The sequence below is a fragment of the Hyperoodon ampullatus genome, assembly GCF_949752795.1.
Source record: "Hyperoodon ampullatus genome assembly, chromosome: 9".
In the NCBI taxonomy this organism is placed as follows: Eukaryota; Metazoa; Chordata; class Mammalia; order Artiodactyla; family Ziphiidae; genus Hyperoodon; species Hyperoodon ampullatus.
The window spans coordinates 13628513-13650276 of NC_136922.1; the positions used below are offsets into that span (position 1 = coordinate 13628513).

General features: G+C 47.3%; 1 protein-coding gene across 7 annotated transcripts in view; it reads right to left on the bottom strand.

Moving 5' to 3' along the window:
- Positions 1-21764, bottom strand: part of ATXN7L1 (ataxin 7 like 1) — a gene marked incomplete at both ends in the record, with an annotated part of 243549 nt that overhangs the window by 121381 nt on the left and 100404 nt on the right. The window contains one exon of one of the 7 annotated variants that reach the window (XM_079711422.1): positions 9615-9654. The exons of the other annotated variants lie outside the window; for them this stretch is intronic. Within the exon in view, the coding sequence (XP_079567548.1) occupies positions 9615-9654 (40 nt within the window). Of the gene's footprint in view, positions 1-9614; positions 9655-21764 lie in introns of those variants that run through there. 7 annotated transcript variants of the gene reach the window in all.

The following is a 21764-nucleotide window of genomic DNA, read 5'->3' on the forward strand; positions in this document are numbered from 1 at the left end:
GGCTTCCCTGGTGGCGCAGTGGTTGAGAGTCCGCCTGCCGATGCAGGGGACACGGGCTCGTGCCCCGGTCCGGGAGGATCCCACATGCCGCGGAGCGGCTGGGCCCGTGAGCCATGGCCGCTGAGCCTGCGCGTCCGGAGCCTGTGCTCCGCAACGGGAGAGGCCACAACAATGAGAGGCCCACATACCGCAAAAAAAAAAAAAAAGAGAGATGCTACAAATCACAAGTGTGCCACCTGATGACTTTGGATGTACAAAACACCCTCATGTAACCAGCACCCAGATCCAGAAACAGAAGCTACAAGCACCTCAGAAAAGCTGGGGTAAAGGAAGCTTTTTTAAAAAATTCTCATTTTCTGACCCAATCCTTTGAGATTCGGATTCCGAAATGTGAGGTGAAGCCCAGAAATGTGCATGTTTAAGATCTCCCCAGGGGTTTCCCATGCACCATCAGGTTTGGAGTCCACCAATCTACCAAAGGTTTCCAAATTGCCCCTCAGGTGTCACCCTGGGGGTTGGCGGCAGAGACAGGGAGCTGTCAGACCTGCCTTCCCCTTCAATCAGAGCCGCGGGTATCTGTTTCTTAAACAGGATCTCCCTCTAGATAAAAACAATCCCTTAATCCTCAATTCTGAAAACCACCTGTATCAGTCGGCGTTCAATCCAAGAAGCAGAACTACTGGATGGATCTGAACACACATGTATATGTACCTGTAGATCTAGGGGTCTATTCCAGTTATTGGAGCTTTTGCAACAGCAATTGCTGGTTAAATGACCTCTATGAGGCTGTTATTTTTGCATCTGATGCTGGAGCATGAAGTCCACAGGGCAGGCAGTGGGAAGAAAAGAAGGACGGACAGTGGCGGAGACCAAGGACAATCTGGAACCCACAAGCCTTAACTGGAACGCCATGAAGATGGACTGAAACTCCTGTCTGTTCTTGCTGCCTTTGACTTTCATGCTATGCATGTCCCCCCAGAAGCCGGGGCCCTCATCAAGGAGCTAAACACACAGACCTGGCGCAGGAGTCGGAGAGGCTGAAGGAGGATCCGGGGAAGGTGGAGCAATTGCAGGCCTGGCTGCTGCCCGCGACAGCGAGGTGAGCTGCCGACAGGCAACAACGCATGTGTTACAAAATGGCTGCTGCTGCCCCTCCGTCCTCCAGATCTCCCCGGATCTCTCTGTCTCCAGCCAATGAGCAACCCACAGGACAGGAAATTCTGGGAAATGTAGTTCAGCCCAGCCAGGAGTCAACACCTGACCAGCCACCATCACCCCTCTGATCGTCGATTTTCAAGCTTGGCTGCACATTGGAACCATGTGTGGCATTTTAAAACTCTGACGCCAGGCCTGCCATCAGGATATGTGAAAGCTTCCCAGGTCGCCCTAATGTGCAGTCGAGGCTGACAGACCGACGTGAACCTCAGTGCTATCCCCAACCTGGGGCCACAGACAATAAATTCTACTCTCGTTTTGTCCTAAGAGGAGCATTAAAAGATCTGGTTATTTTTCTGAAGGTCCTAAAACGTTGTTTTTCTCTTTACCCTACCTTCCGGCACCTGTCTGTCCTGCTTCTCGAACCCAGCCACAACCCTCCTCAGCACACTGGCTGCATCTTGGACGAAGCCCTGCTTGGTTATCCTCCTGGTCTAAGTGGATCACGAGCACGGTGGGCAGACCCTGAGATCATCCCAGAGCCATCAAGCTCAGAGTGAACCGGACTCTCAGAGGTTTTCACTATTAAGCTTCTAAATAAAGCACCTCTTCCTCCTAGGCATAGGCTAATTAAGTGACTATAACAGCAAAGCGGTCAGTGAACACTTAACCACTGTAACCTGAGCCAGTGTTGGCAAGAGCCAGTGCCGTGGGCGCGCAAGTCGTTGAGCTGCCACCGCTGGGTCCTCCTGCTTTTCTTTTTGGCAGTGCCGCACGGCTTGTGGGATGTTCCCCGACCAGGGACTGAACCTGGGAAACAGCAGTGAAAGCCCGGAGTCCTAACCACTAGGCAACCAGGGAACTCCTGCTGGGTCCTTCTTAAGGACGGCTGAAAGAGGAGCCCAAGAGGGGCCACTGCAGGAGAGGAAGTGGGAAAAGAGGTGAGGGCTGGGAATAGCATGGGTTCAAGTTCCTGCAATGCCACTAACTAGCTGAGGCGCCTTGGACAAATCACGTAATGCTTCTAAGCCTCAGTACCAGCCCTGCCTCCTGCATGGGGTCATGGAGGGTATCAGAAGAGGCAAGAGATGTGAGAGGGCTTGGTGGGAAGAAAGTCCAAAAGCACAGACATTTGTGCGTGCAAGGCAGTAGTGTTAACTCTGTTACAGCACTGGTGTCAGGGAATGGTTATCTAGCTCATGGATTATTTAGATCCTTGCTTTCCTTTTTCTATCTATGATGTGGTTATTTCTAATGAGGTCTGCTGAAGTGTGGGACTCACACCGTTAGTTAAAATAAGGGCTTTGGGATTTCCGTTGAGTTTCTATTATTTAAGGTCTCCCCCCGCTCCCCATTTCCGCAGAGAGTGAAGACTGCTGGGCCACGCCAGTCTATACTCTGTAAGTTTACACAGAGAGAACCTTTCTACGAAACAACAGCAAAATAACCTTTCACGGCATCTGTGTGAAATAAAACAGGGGAAGGACCAGGCAGTGCTACAATATTTTTACTGACCCATATCTATTGTTTAAGGTAGTTTTCTGTGCCTGAATTAGATTTGAAGCTCCCTGAGGGCAAGGGCTGACTCTTCATCCCCCTTTATTTGGATTTGCAACAGGGCCTAGGGCAGTGCAGCAGAAAGGATATTGGACGTGGGGAGCCCAAGTTCCAGGTTCTAGGTATAGCCCTGCCCCTCAAAAGTCATTTTAATCCTTCTCTCGGCCTCAGTTTCCTCCTCTATAAAGTAGGAGCTACCTACTTCATGGGATTATTGAGTAGTGAGAATTTAGACAATGTGTGGGGAAATAATTCTGTGACCCCAAAGTGCTGTGCCAGTGGGAGAAATGTGATAAGAGCTGTCACTTCTCAAGAATGAGATGTTGGCTGATTGTCTCCTTGAGGACAGGGAGGCACAGAGCAGGGCTGGTCAACCCTGGGCTGCAGATGAGGAGATGCTCAGGGGTGGAGGTGACCAGGAAGGTGATGTCCCCAGGGGCCTGCAGAGTGATCAGAGTGACAGTGGTGGCTTTCTCACTGCCCACCTGTGCTCCCTCTGCTGCTGCAAGCTGTATGTTGGCCCGGTCCCTTGTTTATTCATTCATTTGTTCATCAAGTGTTTACTGAGCATCTACTCTGCGCCAAGCCCTGTGCCAGAGGTTGCGAATTGAATGGTGAGCAAAACCAGATGAGGTCCCTTCCCTCACGGAGCTGATCTACCCTGCTGATTCCCAAACAGGTTTGGACTCAGGCTTATGCACTGACGGAGCTGGACAAATAGCTTCATGAAGCCTCAGGGGCAGATACAAATGTTGTGTTCTAGTGAGATTCTAGATTGAAGCTGAAAAATATCAATACGTGGAGGCCAGGTCTGCTAAGAAGAAGAAAAAGAAGAAAAGGTAAATTCCCACCAACCCCCTTTCGGGTCTTCCCTTACTGGGCTCCCACCTCAGGTTTCCAGAGTCTTGTTCTTTCTGACGACACCCTCTACTGAAACAGACTCTCGTCTACCTTACTCACACTAAGTTGGTAAATGCTTTGGTGAAAGCCTTGAGGTAAAGGAATGATGTCCCAGCTGGAGGGACAGGTCTGTCAGAGGTCACCCTAAAATCACACTAGGGTGGCCACTTCAGACTGGCATTTGCAGGGACCACAGAGGTGGAGAAAGTGGGGGACTAACAGCGGGGGTAAGTAAAGTAAGCAAACCCCTGTGGTATTTATTTGTTTATTTTATTTTATTTTTTGGCTGCACTGCGCTGTTTACAAGATCTTAGTTCCCTGACCAGGGATCGAACCCAGGCCCTCAGCAGTGACAGCCCAGGGACCTAACCATTGGACCGCCAGGGGATTCCCCCCATGGTCTTTAAAGGTGACCCCAGACCAGGGAGGAGTGAGGGCAGGAGCGGTGCAGCTGTTGTCGGGAGTCTAGCTTTTGTTTAGGTGAGGAGGGTTTGCAGGGCCTAAGCCATTACGAAAAGCAAGAAACTAGACAATCAACTGTATAAATGACAGGGGCCTTCAGCAACCAGAACCCAGAAAACTTCCACCAATCGACGCCCACGTGCAGCAACGAAGACCCAACGCAGCCCAAAATAAATAGGTAAGTAAGTAAATAAATAAATTTATATATATATAAAAAAATCAACCCTCTTTTCCTTCTCATTTTTGACTAAACCGCCAGACAATCCCACTGGTGCATTTCCCGCTGGAATTACAGGACTCCTCTTCATGAGAAAACTAAGACATATTTTATTATAAGACACACCCCAAAGCCAAATTCCTGAAAGACTGTAGGTAATGTGAACCCCAAGTGGACTCATTAAATGAAAACTTTGTCCTCCAAAATAAAGCACAGACACTCAAACCCGCACAAAACAAATGCGTCGCATTGGGAATGATTAGAAGGCAAACACCCTCGTAGTGGATACCAGGTGGAGGAAGAGAACCTTGCCGGCCACCAGGGCCCCTCTGTGCGTCTGTCCCAATCGCAGCCCCTCCCTCCTTCCAAAGGAGCCACACTCTTGACTTAGGGTCTTTACAGTAAGTCCCTACATACAAACCTTCAAGTTGCAAAATTTCAAAGATGCGAACGTGCGTTCATGTGTCCGATCGCATAAGTCAGTTCACGTGTCTGGCGTGCACTGTCATGTGTGTGCATCCTCTACAAGTGGTTGCGCTTTTGTGTGCTTTACAGTACTGTACAGAGTACAGTAATACAGTATCTTTATTTCAAGCCCAGGATGTCCGGAAGCAAGCGTAAAAGCAGCAGTGATTTAACAGGTACAGGGTAGCTGATTGTGTTAGTTGGGTACCTAGGCTAACTTTGTCGGACTTACAAACAAATTGGACTTACGAACGCACTCTCGGAACGGAACTCCTTTGTATGTAGGGGACTTACTGTATTTCCTTGTGTTTATTTATGGTTTTATCACCCTAGTGTGTATCCTTAGACACTGTTGTTTAGTTTTGCCTATTTTTTAGATGTCTTTTAAGCTTCTTTCAAGTGACCACTTCCCTCCATCTATTTCCCGTACAGTTTATCTGTTGAAGACTCAGGCTGTCTAACCTGCAGTTTCCTGCTGTCTGGGTTTTGCCCTTGGTACATGCCAACACGTCCAAGTGCATGCATTCTTAATGCAAATAATCACCTGTTTTAAAAAAACCTGTATGCAAGCTATGTTCTTAAGGAGGGCATGACCCACCATAATCGCTTTCTCATGAGTGTGTGGGCAAAGGGAGCTCTCACAATAGAAGTAATGAAGCAGGGAGAAAAACGTGATCTGGGGGGAGCTCTCTGTGGAACTAGTGATTTTTGAAATTTTTTTTTTTGCAATTGGAAGTGACCAAGGAATGCTTCTCTTTAATGTCTTCCACCATAGTTTGCTTTAGTAGGAAACACATTTGCAATGGGCTCTGGAATCACGTTATGCTCCAGGGTCCAGGGTTGTATCCCATTAGGTTTTATCAGAGATGATTGCATAATAGAAGCCTGGATGTAGTAAAAACCTAAAGAATCTAAACCACTAACCAGACTCACCAAATGTAATAAATATAAGTGATAGATGAAAGGAAGATAGATCTGGCCATTTACTTATGGTTTGGAGCAATAAAAGCAAGCTTTAAATTTTTTTCTTTAATCTTAGCAGGCAGTCACATGAACATACTTATTAGCATTTTCAAAAGGCTTTATCAAATATTGACTTAATAAAGAAATGTATCCACTTAACGGTGACCTCCAGACACCCCCGGTAAGTCCAGGACCCTAAATGATATGCTCCAGGGCTATGGCACCCACACAATGGACAAAAGAAATGAACAGTGTCGTACTCGGAGATGGAAGGTTTTTTAACGCTTAAACTTAAATACGTATGGGGACTGTTTTGATTTGCACAGGAAAAAAAAAAGCTCCCAAACTGATGGATACAATAAAAATATTCAAAAGTCAAGGACCTCTTAAAATATACACACTACTATATATAAAATAGATAACCAACAAGGACTTACTGTATAGCACAGGGAACTATACTCAATATCTTGTAATAACCTATAACGGAAGAGAATATAAAAAAAGTATATATATATTTATATGTATATGTATAACTGAATTACTTTACTGTACACCTGAAACTAACACAACATTGTAAATCAACTATATTTCAATTAAAAAAAAAAGACGAGAGATAACAAAAACAACAAAAGTCAAGGCACTCTTCAAACCCAACAGGCCACAGACACAACCTTTAAAACTTTACTACAGCATTAGTTGTACAGCCACAAAAGGGGCCTGAAAGACACTGGGGGGATAAAAGTAATTAGACAGAGGCCTTAACTGGTCCCATTCTGGTTCTCTATTCTTCTTGCTTTCCTTGGTTCTTTTAGGGATTGTATTTGTGAAAGAAATCAGGAGTGTGCATCCTCCTCACTGTTAGCAGTGGGGCTGGGAAGGAGCAGTGGTGGAAGATAATCAGAAAGACTTAGTGTAGATTTGACAGCCAGACTGATTTCTCTGCTGGGCTCAGGAGTTTCTAAAATCTGCTGGCAAGATTGGCTCCTGTTCTTAGCGTGTAGGTGCTAAAGTGGTTTCCAACCCTGGTTTTTACAACGCTCTAGGGCATTTCCAATACAATGTGTGTGTTTAAAATTCTCAAAACCAAATTAATCTGAATTCGCTGAAAAGGCAAATACGATTCAGAAGATTTTTTCTTAGTTATTGTCTGGTTCACCTTTCTGAAACGCTTCATACTCCTTCTTGGAACTCCTTCCTGCCTGGGCTCTGTGACCGTGTTACTCTGATGTTTCAAGTCTAACCCCCTGCCTTCCTGGCTGGTTCCTGCTGCTGCTCCAGGCCTCATCTCTGGATCACTAAAAATTCCACAGAGCTCTTCCCTGAAGGCTTTTCTTGTCCCTGCCCCCCAGCTCCAGCCCCAGCCCCCACCCCAAAGCCCTTCATGGACTCCTCTTCTCAAGATTTCCAACTCCAGCCTCTAAGAGCTCCCCGCTGTACGAAATACCCACCATGTGAAATTTCTCAAGGGGAGGCTGGGCTGGGGCCCAGCAGTGATGCTCAAAGATAGAGCAGAACTTGGAAAGGGAGTTAAATCTACCATGGCTTCCGGGCTTCTATGAATTCACTTCTCAGGCTGGGTTGGGCTCGGCCTAAGCACGTTACACGCATTATGGCATTTAATCTTCCCACCACCTCTCTGAGGAAGCACGATTATACCCATTTTCCACACTTGAGATTTAAGCTAGGAGAGGGCGGGTGCTACATGAAGCAGAGCTGGGCTGTGAGCCGTCACACGCTTCCGTCTGAAGCAGGGGATTTTGTCCTTCCGTCTCTGGACATACAGACTGGCTGGATCAGGGCCTGGCAGGAAGGTGAGTCCAAGCCGCCATGATGCAGGAGTAACCAATCAAAAGGACTAGGAGCTCGGCTAGAGTGTGTGTGAGTGTGTGTGTGTGTGTGAGAGTGTGTGTGAGAATGTGTGAGTGTGTGTGTGTGAGAATTGTGAGTGTGTGTGTGAGAATGTGTGTGTGTGTGAGCGTGTGTGTGTGTGTGTGTTAGAGTGACTTAGTCTGCGTGGAAGGTGGTGGTAGGTAGTGAGGTACGATCAAAGAGACAGGAAAATGCTCACAGGAACGAGCAGGTGCCCTCAGATGGATCTCACACCACAGGTCCCTGCCTACACATACAGCCCTATTCCGACTAGAACGCAGGGAGTTAAAAATGAAACAGCCCTTGAAACGGAAACCAAATTATCCATGGCAATTTATTAAATAACTAAGGTTTTCTAGGCCTTATTAAAATAAATGTTTAGTGTATTTTCTTATCCTCTGACGTTCACTTCTGCGCTTGTCAGCACCTGCTGGCAGCAGCTGCAGTAATCTGGCCGATTTTGCTGTATGTGCAAATCAATTTGATTTCCCCCCAAAAAGATAAAAATCAGTAAAGTGATTAAGTTACAATTAAGGCATGTCATTGAAAGCACAGATAACAAGAAAAGGCTGAACAGGACACGCCCTGAGGTCACCACTGACTTCCTTCTACTCAAATTAAATGATTTTTCCCCTCATTCTTCTTGCCTGCTCTACTGTATAGGATATTCCGGGTGATCACCACTCCTCCTCCTACTTCTGGAAATTCTCTCCTCTTCTGGCTTCCATCGTGCTGTCCTTATGCCAGGTTCCCTTCCTGGCTCTTGTACTGGTTCCATAAATGATAATCTGTTCATCCATCCATCCATCCATCCATCCATCCCTCCATCTTACAGATATTTAATAACCCAGTGTGCCAGGTACTAGGAAAAAGGATGGGGCATACTTATGCCTGGTTTTACAGTTGAAAATGCTTTTATATTATTTCATTAATTTCTTGCTACAACCATGTGAGGTGGCTATTGGTACCTCCATTTTACAGAGGAGGAAACAGGTTCTGAGAGGATCTGGGATTTATTCATACCAGCATAGCCAGCAGGTGGCAGAGTCTGGACAGGAATTCAGGTTTTCATGCCAGTAAAAATTCCTAATGGCATTCTCTTACATACTGGTCAAGTAGAATTTTGCAACTAGTGTCATTATTATTCCTAATTAAATGTCATGATGCAGTCAATACATATCTGTTGAAACTGTGCTAGGCTCTGGGGGATGCAAAGTCTGGGTCCCCACCCTCATAGAACTTGTGGCCTAGTAGGGGAGACATTAATTATATATTTACACCACAAACATTTGCTTTTAAGGTATGAGGGAGAGTGGACCTAGTTATGAAAATCAGGAAGTCTTTCAAGAGGAAGTAATCATTAAGATGCATTCTGAAGGATGAGTCAGAGTTTTGGGAAGAGGGGATGAAAGAAAATCATATACAGAGAAGGAAAAGCACGTGCAAGGGCCCTGTGGCAGGAAGACGCAATGTGCTGAAATTTTAAACGCCAGCTTGACTGGCATATAGAGACTGAAAGGGAGCCCAGCACAGGATGTGGTTCAGACCATGCAAGACTTTGTAGCCATGACAATGATTTTTGCTTTTAGCTTCAGAGCAATGGGTAGACACAAGTTAAGAGAGTGACATGATTAACTTCTTTGATTCTAACTTCTGTGTGCAGAATGAATTGTAGAGGAGCAAGAGTGGAAGCAGGGAAAACAGCTGGAGGGCTTCTGCAGTTGTCCAGGTGAGAGGTGATGATAGCTCGGACCAGGGTGGTGGTGGTGGAAATGGTGACAAGAATCCCACGGGTGCCCCTTGCTCTGTTCCAGCCCATTTTCTCCCTAAACCCTGTCACCAGAGCATGCTCACGAATTTGCAGTACGTGGAAGCTTGTCCACACTTCAGGGCTCTGCGGAGTCTCCTCTCCCAGGAAGCCTTCTCCAGATAACGCTAGTCCTCCGAGATCTTTCAGAAGTTGAGTCTACCTTCTGTATGGTTCCCTTCAAACCTGCTTCTTCTCGATGGCTTGGCTGTTCTCCGATCATTTCCTGAAGATGCCTTCATTTCTCTTGTCTTGCTTTCTTCCTTTGGAAAGTAAATGCTTTGTTGGCATTTGCTGAATGGTGTCAACAAGGCTCCTCTGGAAATGACATTTGTAAATGATTACTCATGCCAAATGCCTTTTTTTGTTGTTTTCTAAATTAAACACTGGTTGCTTTAAATCCGTCTTCATGATCTTGTTCTATCGAAACGTATGTCCCAATTTTTCAATTCTTTCCTCTAAACTCTTTTCCATATATTTCCTAGTAGAAAGCAGTTTCAGGGGGAATGGAGTGTGGGGGGGTGCGGTCAGCAGGGTCATTAAACAGGAGCTATCTGACCAGAATTCCTATGCCTCTGAATGGGGCATTTGATTAATCCTTTCCACAGGCACCATTAGTCATGCCTTGATGGAATCTCATTTTATAGCCCTTAATACACGGACCCAATTTATCCACATCACATTGTATTCTAATACTTGTCATCCAAGTTATTAGCTATCTCCTTCTCAGTGTAAAATCATCAGCCAGTTTGATTAGCTTATTCCCTGGGGATGATGGGGAAGATAAGAAGAGACACAGTACAACATGACCACCAAGGGTTTGGCATCCTCAACAGCAGACAGCTAAGTGGAATCCACTTACGGAGCTGGGGTGGCCACATAAACACCTGCCCCCCGTGAGAGGGTGTCTGTGTGGTACCCAGGACCCATAGCCACAAAGGGTTGGCCGCGGTCATGCCTGGTGGCACCGAGCCCTCGTCCTGAGTGGGATCACTTCAATAAAAAAGAGCGAGGCGGGCTTTCCTGGTGGCGCAGTGGTTGAGAGTCCGCCTGCCGATGCAGGGGACACGGGTTCGTGCCCCGGTCCGGGAAGATCCCACATGCCGTGGAGCGGCTGGGCCCGTGAGCCATGGCCGCTGAGCCTGCGTGTCCGGAGCCTGTGCTCCGCAACGGGAGAGGCCACGACAGTGAGAGGCCCGCGTACCGCAAAAAAAAAAAAAAAAAGAGCAAGGCTTCTCTCCCTCCTGCTTTCTAACATCCCCTGCCCCCAAAATATCCTTCCCGAGAGGCACAGCTCAGAAGCCCCTCTTTATTCCAGGACATCACCGCGGCCTGAAATCCCTGTTCTTCCCCTCCTGGGGACCTGGCAGGCAGAGAATCTAGAAGGAGACGCATGGCGCTGTTTATCGCTCTCTCGCCAGCACAGAGTTGGCTCTAAGCAGCCAGCCTCTTCTCCCTCTTCTCTGGAACCAAGCCTGAGCCCTGGGGCTCAGAGGTGGCTTCAGTCCTTTCTAAGGAAGAGAGAAGGGGCCCGCGTGACCCCTATGGGATGGGGACTCAAAGCCCTCAGAGAGTTTCCAATGCCTTTTCCCCTCCCCTCCCACCCATCCGCAGCTCAATCAGGCAAAACTCCCACAGCCCGTTCTGGGATCCTTTTAAAAGCTCCCACCATTTTTCACCAAAGATCCTTTATCAATCACCCTTGTGCTTTTCTGAGCCCGGCAAGAGGAGGATGAAAGAGGCTCTCTCCTTCAGGAGGTGGAGCCTCACTCCCTTCCCCAAGACCATGGGCTGGACCTAGGGACTTGCTTCTAACGGACAGCATCAAGCAGAAGTGGCTGACAGTGTGTCACTCCTGAGAAGAGGTCACAAATGGCCTTTTGACTCCCTCTCCTCTTCCTCAGATCGTTGGCTCTGAGGGGGGTGAACCGCTATGCTGTCAGCAGCCCTACGGGGAGGCCTAAGGTACTGAAAGCGAGAAACCGAGGCCTCCTGCCACCAGCCAGGTGAGCGGGCCACCCTGGAAGTAGGTCTTCAGGTGCCAGCCAAGCCTTCGGATGACAGCAGCCCTGGAAGACAGCTGGACGGCAACCTCACGAGAGACCCTGAGCAAGAACCACCCAGCTAAGTTGCTCCCACGTCTTGACAATAAATATTTATTGTTTTAAGTGGCTAAATGTTGGGGTCACTTGTTATGTAGCAGTAGGTTACTAATACACTCTCACTACCTCAGAGGAAGGCCTTGGTCCCCTCCCTCCCTTCAATTGCCTTCTCAGGTTCCATCTGGATCTCCTTTCTGTTCAGGGAGTCTGATGTCCCTCTGGTACGCTCTACTGTCTGTCCCCGGCCTCTACTGTGGGTCCCCACAGTCTCGAGGGCTCTTTCCCGACCAGAGGGGGAGGTAAGGGAGGAGCTCCCCTGTGGCCTGGGTTTGGAATTCTAGCTCCTTGCCTACGATCCAAAGTGACATCTGGCATTAGGAGAATGACCCTTTGCAGAGAGCAGCCTTCCTCAGGCCACGCAATTCCCTCGTCTGTGAACTCGGTGGGGCTTAATGACTTGACTTAGGCCGACAGGCAGCAGGAAAAGACTTGGCAAAATAACCAAAATAACGTGCTCCCTTATGTATCATATGCACCTCTCCTGTACCCTTTCTGCTCACTTGCAGCTTCTGCAAAAGGTCATGTCTCGTTTCAACTTTGCAGTTAAGTGCATCTGACACTAAGTGTGGATTCCAGAACTGGATGGAGATGTAATCTGGCTTAAATGTTGCAAGGTGCACCCCACTACCCCAGCCCACTGGCTGTGTCCTGCCACAGTCATAAAGGAGGAGGAGATCCCGTTCTCGCTTCTCTCATAATCGTACAAGAGGCACAATGTAGCTTTTGATAAAAAAATAATTCAGGCAGCTCTTCCATCTGATCAAACCCTAGCAATTTTATATCTCAGTTCTACAGGGCAAGGTCAGACAGTTATAGATGTCAATATTTTGGAAGGCTTGGAAAAGTAGAGTGGCCCTCAAAGCAGTGGTTCTCAAAGTACAGCCCCTGGGGGAACAGCATCAGCATCACCTGCTGGCTTGGTGGAAATGCAAATTCTCGGGCCCGACCCCAGACCCACGGAGGCAGAAACTCTGGGGGTGGGACCCAGTCACCTGTATTTAAACGAACCCTCCCACCACCCCAAACGAACAATTCTGATGCACGGCTAAGGGCTGAATATCACTGACTTAAAGGATTAAATATCTAAATCATTCATTCATCCATTCATTCAGAAGACGTTGACTGAGTGCCTACTATTTGCCACTCTGGGGCGATGAAGCGGAATTGGAAGGAACTCCTTCCTCAAGGATTTCACAGTCCTCCCTTCCCTTGCTTTGTGACAAAGCGTGAGAAGAGAGCAGAACTCAAAGACACTGATTCAAGGAATGGAAACCACTCCTTACATGTAAAGAGTCTTTTCAATGGACAGGAGGCACACCAAAATTGTTTTTTTTCCAGGAATGATCAAACTCTCAAAATAGTAACTTTTCTAAAGTAAGTAAATGTGTGGGTTTAATATATCATGTATAGCTGGCTCAGCCTTTTTAGCTTAAAAAAAAAAAAAAAGATTATGTGATCTCACCATGAATGAAATGCAGAATTACCTTAAAGATTCACTTAGTTTTGTGCCTGTCTTTTTTTTTTTTTTTTTTTTTTGCGGTACGCGGGCCTCTCACTGCTGTGGTCTCTCCCTTTGCGGAGCACAGGTTCTGGACGCGCAGGCCCAGCGGCCATGGCTCACGGGCCCAGCCGCTCCGCGGCATGCGGGATCTTCCCGGACCGGGGCACAAACCCGCGTCCCCTGCGTCAGCAGGTGGACTCCCAACCACTGCGCCACCAGGGAAGCCCTGTGCCTGTCTTTTAACGAACAAGCTATTCTGTTGTTTCATCATCTTCCATGAAGTCACACTTCCTCCCCTCTTTTTCTGTAAGTAAGATGCCTTATTCAGCCTTAGAGCTAAGATGTATCGTGCTTCCTATGACTGGGCTCGATATCTCTACATTTGTTAACTCATTTGATCCTCCCCAACCTTATAAAGTAGATGCAGCAAACAGTCTATAGGTGAAGAACAGAGGCTGGAAGAGGCAGGAACAGGAACCCAGACCCACCTTTGTTTTTTTTTTTTTTTGCGTTACGGGGGCCTCTCACTGTTGTGGCCTCTCCCACCGCGGAGCACAGGCTCCAGATGTGCAGGCTCAGTGGCCATGGCTCACGGGCCCAGCCGCTCCGTGGCATGTGGGATCTTCCCGGACCGGGGCACGAACCCGTGTCCCCTGCATCGGCAGGCAGACTCTCAACCACTGCACCACCAGGGAAGCCCCAGACCCATCTTTTAACCCCACGCAAATTATCCTGTGCTGTCGTCGAAGCCCCACTGGGTCATTTTGCTGCTCATTAATTGGGGGAACATAAAAGGAAATATAGCCTCCCCTAGAAGACTACTAGTATGAAGCACTGGCTAAAGCTCAATTGGGGGATTTATTTTTAAACATTAAAGTTCACGCTGCATTCCTCCGTCAGTACCACGGGTCATAAGGAACTGGCCACCAACTCTTCCTGGTCACCGGCACCAGTGGCCTGTGTGAGAATCTGCTCGATGCTCAGCAGATCTCGCTTTGAGAAGATGCTCCACATTGGTTCCTTTCTCAGGCCGCTTCAGTGACGTTCAAGGAGTCACTGAAACACTATTGGGGCAGATCAATTTCCTGTGGTTAGGCATGAAGTTGAGTTAATCCAGCCAAGCCTGGGCCCTTGGGATGATGGATGCCCAGTTAACCCAGCTGCTGCAGGGGTGAAAGGTATCACTGGTGGCCACAGAAGAAACCAAAGCTGTCTGGCTGGACCAGTAACACACTCAGCCCCTTGACACAAGCACAAGGCCTGCCCTGGCCAGCCAAGTTCATCCACCACACAGGCCTAGCGTTCAATTACGGGGACGTCACAGCTCACCCACGAGGCAACTAAGAGGCACCAGGAGACCGCTTCTGCCTGTTGCATTCTTGGGAATAACCTGGTGACTTTAGTTTTATGCAACTGAGAGAATCTGAAGTCCATGTGGGCTGTGTAGAAGACCACACAGGTATCTTTCAAGCCACATACAGAGCAGGCAACTTGAGGTGAACCCAAACACACCCTCCTTCACCATCGGCTTTCTGTAATCAAGGCTTTGTGGAACATCAAGTCCAACCCCTAGTTCTAATTCAGGGGTGCTTGTCGGCTTCTGCTGAGACACTGATTTGATGAGTGGCATTCCATGGAACTACAGACAGGAGATGTTGAGCTTCCCAGCGTTATGATTTATTTCAGGATTCTGAAATGGGGAACGCACCTATCGATGGCACACTGGAGGCTGGGAGATTCTGAGAGAGCACTTCACGCATATAAATGGCACACGCGAGGAAACAATTTGCTTATGGTTACAATGCCGAAGCTGGGGACCATCCCATTGTGCTCACCACCCTCACGGAGTGATGGCTCCATGGGAAACCGCTGGGATCAGATGATCCTGCATTTGGACACCCATACGCCGCCTCATTTATCTACCTGTGACAGGGACAGTGCTGGAAGAGAATCAAAAGATGACAAATTGTTTCTGGTTTTAAAGGAGCTGTTCAGGCTGGGTGTACTCCCGGGGGGAACCAGGTTTCATGCCAGCAGCCATCACTTCATTCTGTTATGAGGCCACATTTTGGCAAACACCAACCGGCAGATGATTGCTGTCTCCTTTCACCAGTGGATTTAAAGACACTTGCTCTGAAAGCCTGAAATCCAGCCATTCTGAAGATGTGTACAGCACAGAGCAGACCTGCCCACACACTGCTGTGAGGCAGGATGGCAGGCATTAGACAAGAGTTCCAGATGAGAGGGATTTTTTTTCCCCATGTTGAGGCAGACAGATAACAGGGGAATGATTTTGTAGGATTCCACAGCAGAGATACAATATCAGCAAATGACTCTGGGAAAGACTGCCTTGTGTAAGGAGATAAAAATTCCTAGGATACTGGCCACTGGAATCTGCTTTTGTGGATACAGACCTCCCTCCACCCCAAGCTTCCAACTTCCCTGGGAGCAGGGAGAAGGCACATTGGAGTTTCAAGATGGTTTCAAGACCCGAGCATAACCTGAGCCCTCCACCATGCCTCTGCTTACAGCCGGTGGTCCAGCCAAGGCTGGGCATCATTCTGGCTGTGACCCGTCTTCCTTCTTTCCAGCTGATGCTTCCTCTCTGGGAAGGACCATATAATTCATGGTTGATACACTCAGTCCTCTGGAGGTGAACGCTCCTCAGCCCATCCACTTTGTGTTTCTTCTCCGCCATGTGCTGGAATTCGCAAGGCTGGAGAAGTGTCTCGCTACGCTCACATATACAGGTGCCAGGTGCCTATTCTAAGCATTGTGCTGGTATCTACTCATTTTATCCTCCTGACAGTCTTTGAGACAGGTACTAATAGTATCCTCATTTTGCAGATGGGGAAACTGAGGCACAGAGAGATTGAGGCTTCGGCTGAAGGTCACCTAGCTGGTCCGTGGCAGAGCCACAGTCACGCCCAGACAGCTTGGCTTTAGACTCTGGCTGGCGCTAACCCCTTTGCTGCTACCTTTCCAACACAACCCGCCTTCAAACACAGCAGCTGAAGCCCACGTGGGTCCTGGTTAGGCCAGGCCTTTCTCCTTCCCAGGCCTCTGGATTCAGTGGATGCCCGGAGCTGGAGCACAGAGCCTGCAATGTGAAAAGACACAGGCTCATCTCCAATCCCCCTGACTGGTTTCAAAGTTCAGGCCAGACGTCCAAACGCTTATTCTGTGTTTGTTTGTTTTGAACATTCCACCATGATGCCCCCAGATGCTTCACAGACGGTCTCTCTGTTCTCCTTCCTTAGGCGAGCATCTGGACCCCTCCCCGCACACCTCCTCCCACCTCTGGCAACACTCCTGCTACCAGGGACTGATGTTCCCTGCCTCACCTCATTATACATTTCAGCTGAAAACTCCTATTTTCCACGTGGCAGCGAGGAGTATTTATAGCACAAGTCACATGCCAAGGTGTTCTCAAGTTTATCATTTGGAATAATAACTTTGGAGCACAGTCACCATGCCCATTCCACAGATGGGTAAGGAGAGGTGGGAGGTCACAGCAAGGTTTCCAAGGAGTCCTAAACTGCCAGGTCTCTTGAGCCACTTCTATACAATCCTCTCTCCAGATTGTTTTCTCTCATCTTCCCGTTTAACAAACTTATCGAAGGCCTGGGAATGAGAGATGCTCTCAAGATCAGGTCGTACTGTATCTGTGTCTGCACTCCAGTTCCCAGAAGACTAACGAGCAACTCTAAGGTCCAGTGGCAGGAACATCAATGCTTAGCTTTCTGCCAAAACCCATTCTCATGAGTAGGCTTACATGCATGAAACACATATGTGGAGTTTTCAGTCTGCACAATTCTCTCATCACCCGTTACAACTAATCAGAATGCCGAGCGGATTTATTCGCATGCAGAACACAACCAACAGCCTTCAGCGTCTGCTGAAATGACCGTAACCTTCTTCTGATGGAATCCTCAGGCCAAGAAATGAAAAGGTAGATCATAACCTTATAGGCAGACTGAATAATAGTCCTTCAGAGTCAACACTGTAAGACTGTTTTTCAAATAGTTATTAAAGAAAGCTCATGGGGCTTCCCTGGTGGCGCAGTGGTTGAGAGTCTGCCTGCCGATGCAGGGGACAGGGGTTTGTGCCCCAGTCCGGGAGGATCCCACATGCCGCGGAGCGGATGGGCCCGTGAGCCATGGCCGCTGAGCCTGCGCGTCCGCAGCCTGTGCTCCGCAACAGGAGAGGCCACAACAGTGAGAGGCCCGCGTAACACACATTAAAAAAAAAAAAAAAGATAAAGAAAGCTCAGATCCCAGGTGAAAGAGATTCGAGAAAGCCAGAGGATGTGTTCATTGCCCGGAGCCTGGAATTAGAAACTCCAAAGGTTGGAAGTTTCATAAAGGTGAATTTGCCTCCAATCGTGGACACACTATTCGGTGGCTGCTGTGCATTTTTTTCACTGGGGTCTCTGTTCAGGGCAAATGCCCTGGGGTGAGCGTCAGGAGTCCTGAGGACTAGTCCCGGCTGTGCCCCTATCGGTTGTGTGACGTTAGGAAAGTCGCTAAACTTCTTTGAGCTCCCAAATCTGGGGAGCCAGCCCCCAGCAGTCTACCTTACTGAGTTGTTACTCGAATCAAAATGAACACGCTATGAGAGAGTGCTTCGTAAAGACGCTGTAGATATTTCTAAAGATATATGATCACCCTCCAAAGGCGGTAGTGAGAACAGAAGTCTCTCATCTCTGTTTTCAAAGGAATCACCTTCTAGACACACTGCTGAGAAGTGGCATTTGGGAGTGCGACCGCGGAAGACCGTCTACGTCACAGGATTCAAAAGCAGGCAGGAGCGCACTGTTTCACTCGTTCACCATCTCTGCTTATGTTTGCCCTTGAGTCCTTATCTCACCATCCAGTGCGATACTTGGAGTACTTAACGGGCACCCAGTGGGCGCTCATACGTGTGAGACAAACCAAAGGATGCTAGTCTAAAGATTTCAGTCCTTCTGGTGCAGAAAGGTCATCCGTGGGAAAGAAACTGGGGGGATTTCTGGGAGCCTGAGTCTAGGGTAACCAGCCAACTTGGACTTGGATTTCTGGGACAAACTGGTCACTCGACCTGAGCGTCATATTTGAATATCCAGTTTGCCTCCTCCCAGCTGGCAGGGAATAAAGTATCTGAACTACGGGAAGTCTGGTGGAAAGCATGTGTGTCTCTGAGTTTCTAAAGAGTTTATCCCTAGAGATTTATAGCCTGGGCATTTCCCCTCTCCTTTTGCCCCTATTAGTTTCCATTTCCCTAGCGGACACCATCTTTTCACTGTCAGGAATCCAACAGACTCACACCCCTTCTATTTTTCCTGCATCACATTATCACCTCTAAGATAGATCCCTGGTCCCTGTTGGTGGCTTCCTGCCACTAGCTAAATCTCCTACCTAACAGCTCAAGGCATTCGGTGCAAAACTGCAGCCTTCAGCAGGGCTTGGACCTGGAGCTGCTGGGCTTGCCCTGTGCAACATTCACCAGGAACACACGTGTGCTGCAGAACTGCCATCTGGATCGAGCACTGACTGGTGCACACAGCAGGGAAATGACATTTTGGGCCACTGAGGAGATGGGATCGGTGGGGATTTCCCCTTTAAAAACTTACAGCAAAAGCCTGCCTGAGACTATTCAGTATTCATAAGTGGAAAGCAGAGATGGCGTTTCTGTTCCGCCAAGAGCAATAGCTATTTATCATAGCAAATGACTGAAACAGTTATACGTACAATGCTTTACTCAGTGCTGTAAATTACGGTATACAGAAGATTAAACTTAAGCCTAATGCTACCCTTGAGCTTCAACAGCTGAGTCCTATAAATGGGTACCCGTTAAGAAGAGAGAACCGTTTTCCTGGTTACTGTTTAAAAGTGTATCTCTATTAAAAGCTTGTCTTAGACATAAATTACCAGGAAGCCTGCCCCTGGCCCCAGGCAGGCTCTTCCTCGGGGCACTGACTCACAGAGTCACATCTAAATGACACAGTGACAAGCCTGAGAGTCAAAGCATGTGCTGTGCTGACCTCCAGTGGGATGGAGGTAAGAGGGACTTCGCATGGGTCTGAATGAGCACTTACTTCTGGCTCTGGGCCAGGAGAGGGGTGGGAGGGCTCTGCAGGGCCTTAAGGAGATCTTCAAAATGAAACGATCCTGAACCCCATCAATCCAAAGAAAATGCTTCTTTTGGAATCTGCCGTTCCGTGAAGTATCAAGGAACCTTGACCTGGAGCCGAAGCCCCACTTTTAACTAACTACATTTTATTCTCCAAGCACTTGTTCCTCAAAATGTGGTCCATGGACCAAAAGCACCAGCATCACCCGGGAGCATGTTAGAAACACAAACCTGCTGAATTCAAATCTGCATTTTAGCAAGAACCCCCCAGGGGGCTTATATGCACATTAAATTGGGGGTATCAAGGGATAAGTAAGCAGGTGTTAACAGGGAGGAACCCCTTGATTTTCACACTGGAAATCATTACAAGTGACAAACAGCATTTATGGGAACAGGTCCTAAGAGTGGGCTGTATGATTCTGAGTTCTCTTTTGTCCAATCCTACTTCAGAACATTTTCAGGAACTTGAAAGGTTTTTATGAGCTGGGAATGAATGTATCACTCTGAACTAGAGATATGACCCGAAACACCCCAGGGTGTAAAACAGAGTGAATTAGCAAAAAGTTCATGCTTTATAAATCAATCATAATCCTCTTGCGAATCAAGAGGCTGAGAACGCATGGCAATGTTTTGAGCCAGGATTTCAATTCTTTGTTGTAATTACCAGTTGACTTTAAGTGGGATATGTATGTAAAAATCTATGTTGTTTGAGAAGATAGAGATCTTGAACAACCGTATTCTTTATGAGAAAAAAATTATCGTTCAGTACACATGTTAAAAAACTTAATGCACTAAATAAATAGATAGATTTAAATAGATAGATAAAGAAATAAAATAAAATCTACTGCGGCCAAGCTAGCAGAGGGAAAAATGGCAAGATGGTTAAGAAAACTGCTAATTTAAGGGAAGGCAGGAAAGGAGAAAAAAAACAAATAAAATGCAAGGTACACAGAATGCAAATTAAAAGACAGAGATAAGTCCAAATATATAAAGTAATCACAATAAATGTAAATGGATAAAACTCACCTATTAAAAGACACTATCAGATTGAACTTTTAAAAAAGCCAGCTATATACTACTTACAAGAGAGACACCTAAAACAAAATGACACAGAAAGGTTGAAAATAAAAGATTGGAAAGAGATAAGGCACATACACATTGACCAAAAGAAAATTAGGTGAAATGTTAACCAGATAAAATAGGACCTAAGGCAAAAGCATTAACAGGGACGAAGACTCCACCACTAAAATGACATGAGTCATAAACTTACATGTATCCAATAGCACAGCCTGAAAATTGTACTGCAAAAGGTGTTAGAATTTCAGGAGAGACTGACACACAACCATAATAGGAGACTTAAAACTCCCTTCTCAGAAACTACAGACCAAGCAGACAAACATGGTGAGGATACATAGGATTTGAATAACAAAATAAACAATTAATATATGGAACCCTGCACATAAAAGAGAGATTATTGCAGTTTTCTAATAACATATGACACATTAAAAAGAAAAAAGCATGATCACAAAGGAGATATCCTAAGTTATCAAACAGGTAACATGACTTTCCCTGGCCATCACAAATGAAACTAGAAATCAACAATAGAACAAGAGTAAGGGCCCCCCCTGACCACCCTTTACATTTGGAAACTAAAACTATGCTCCTTAATTACTACTTGGCAATGATGTGAGTTTTATTTTCTATGTGTGGCCTAGTTGCTATGGGACCAGGTTAATTTATATGACATTTGTCACGGGTATCACCAGAAACAGGAAACTCCCAAGCCATTATAGCTTCATTATTTTGTACTTTGAACTAAATTCTAACCCAAAGGGAAGGTGAAGTACCTGACTCCAGGAGGAAAAGAAGGGGTGTGCGTGGGTTAACTACAACCTAGTCGTACAGCACCAGAAGCTGCTGTTGGCTCATTCCCCAGACTGTGCCCTATTCTACCACACTATACCCATCTCTTGCTGCTAGCCACTACTGGCTGGACGCAGAGACTGTCCTAGAAGTGCTCTAGTCACCTGGGAAACGGTGCTATTCAATTGATGTGGCATCCTACAATCAGTAGGGTTCTGGAACCGAGCAAATTCTGTAGTTAACAGTTTACATGGGACCTTCTGTCTGCTTGTTCACAGGGCCAAGCACTTCTTAAAAATGATCGCGGAATGCTGCACAGGAGACACACAGGAAAAATATAGGTCCATGTGTCCCTGGGGTAGAAAGCAGTCCCCCTGAGAACCCCCCTCAAATCAATCCCAAACCAACCACTTCCTCTGGACTGTGCTGTCAGTTCAACACAAGTCCAGTGCTGGCTGAATAATGAAAGAAATATTAAAAAGAAAAACACCAAACAACCTAAAAAGAATAGAATGCAGGATGGGGTGATACTGATCAAATCACATTGATGATAGGTCTGCAAGTTCTGTGGGCCAGCAGGGGCGGGGGAGATGGAGCAATAAGAAAATAAAAGAGAGGCCCAGAGCTCCTCTGCCTGTGCCATGGACACCTGTGGTGGTCAAAACAGCCCCGTGGTTCCCTGGCTCACAAACAAGCCACAGAGTGGGGGCAGCTCTCAGGGGACCGCCCCCC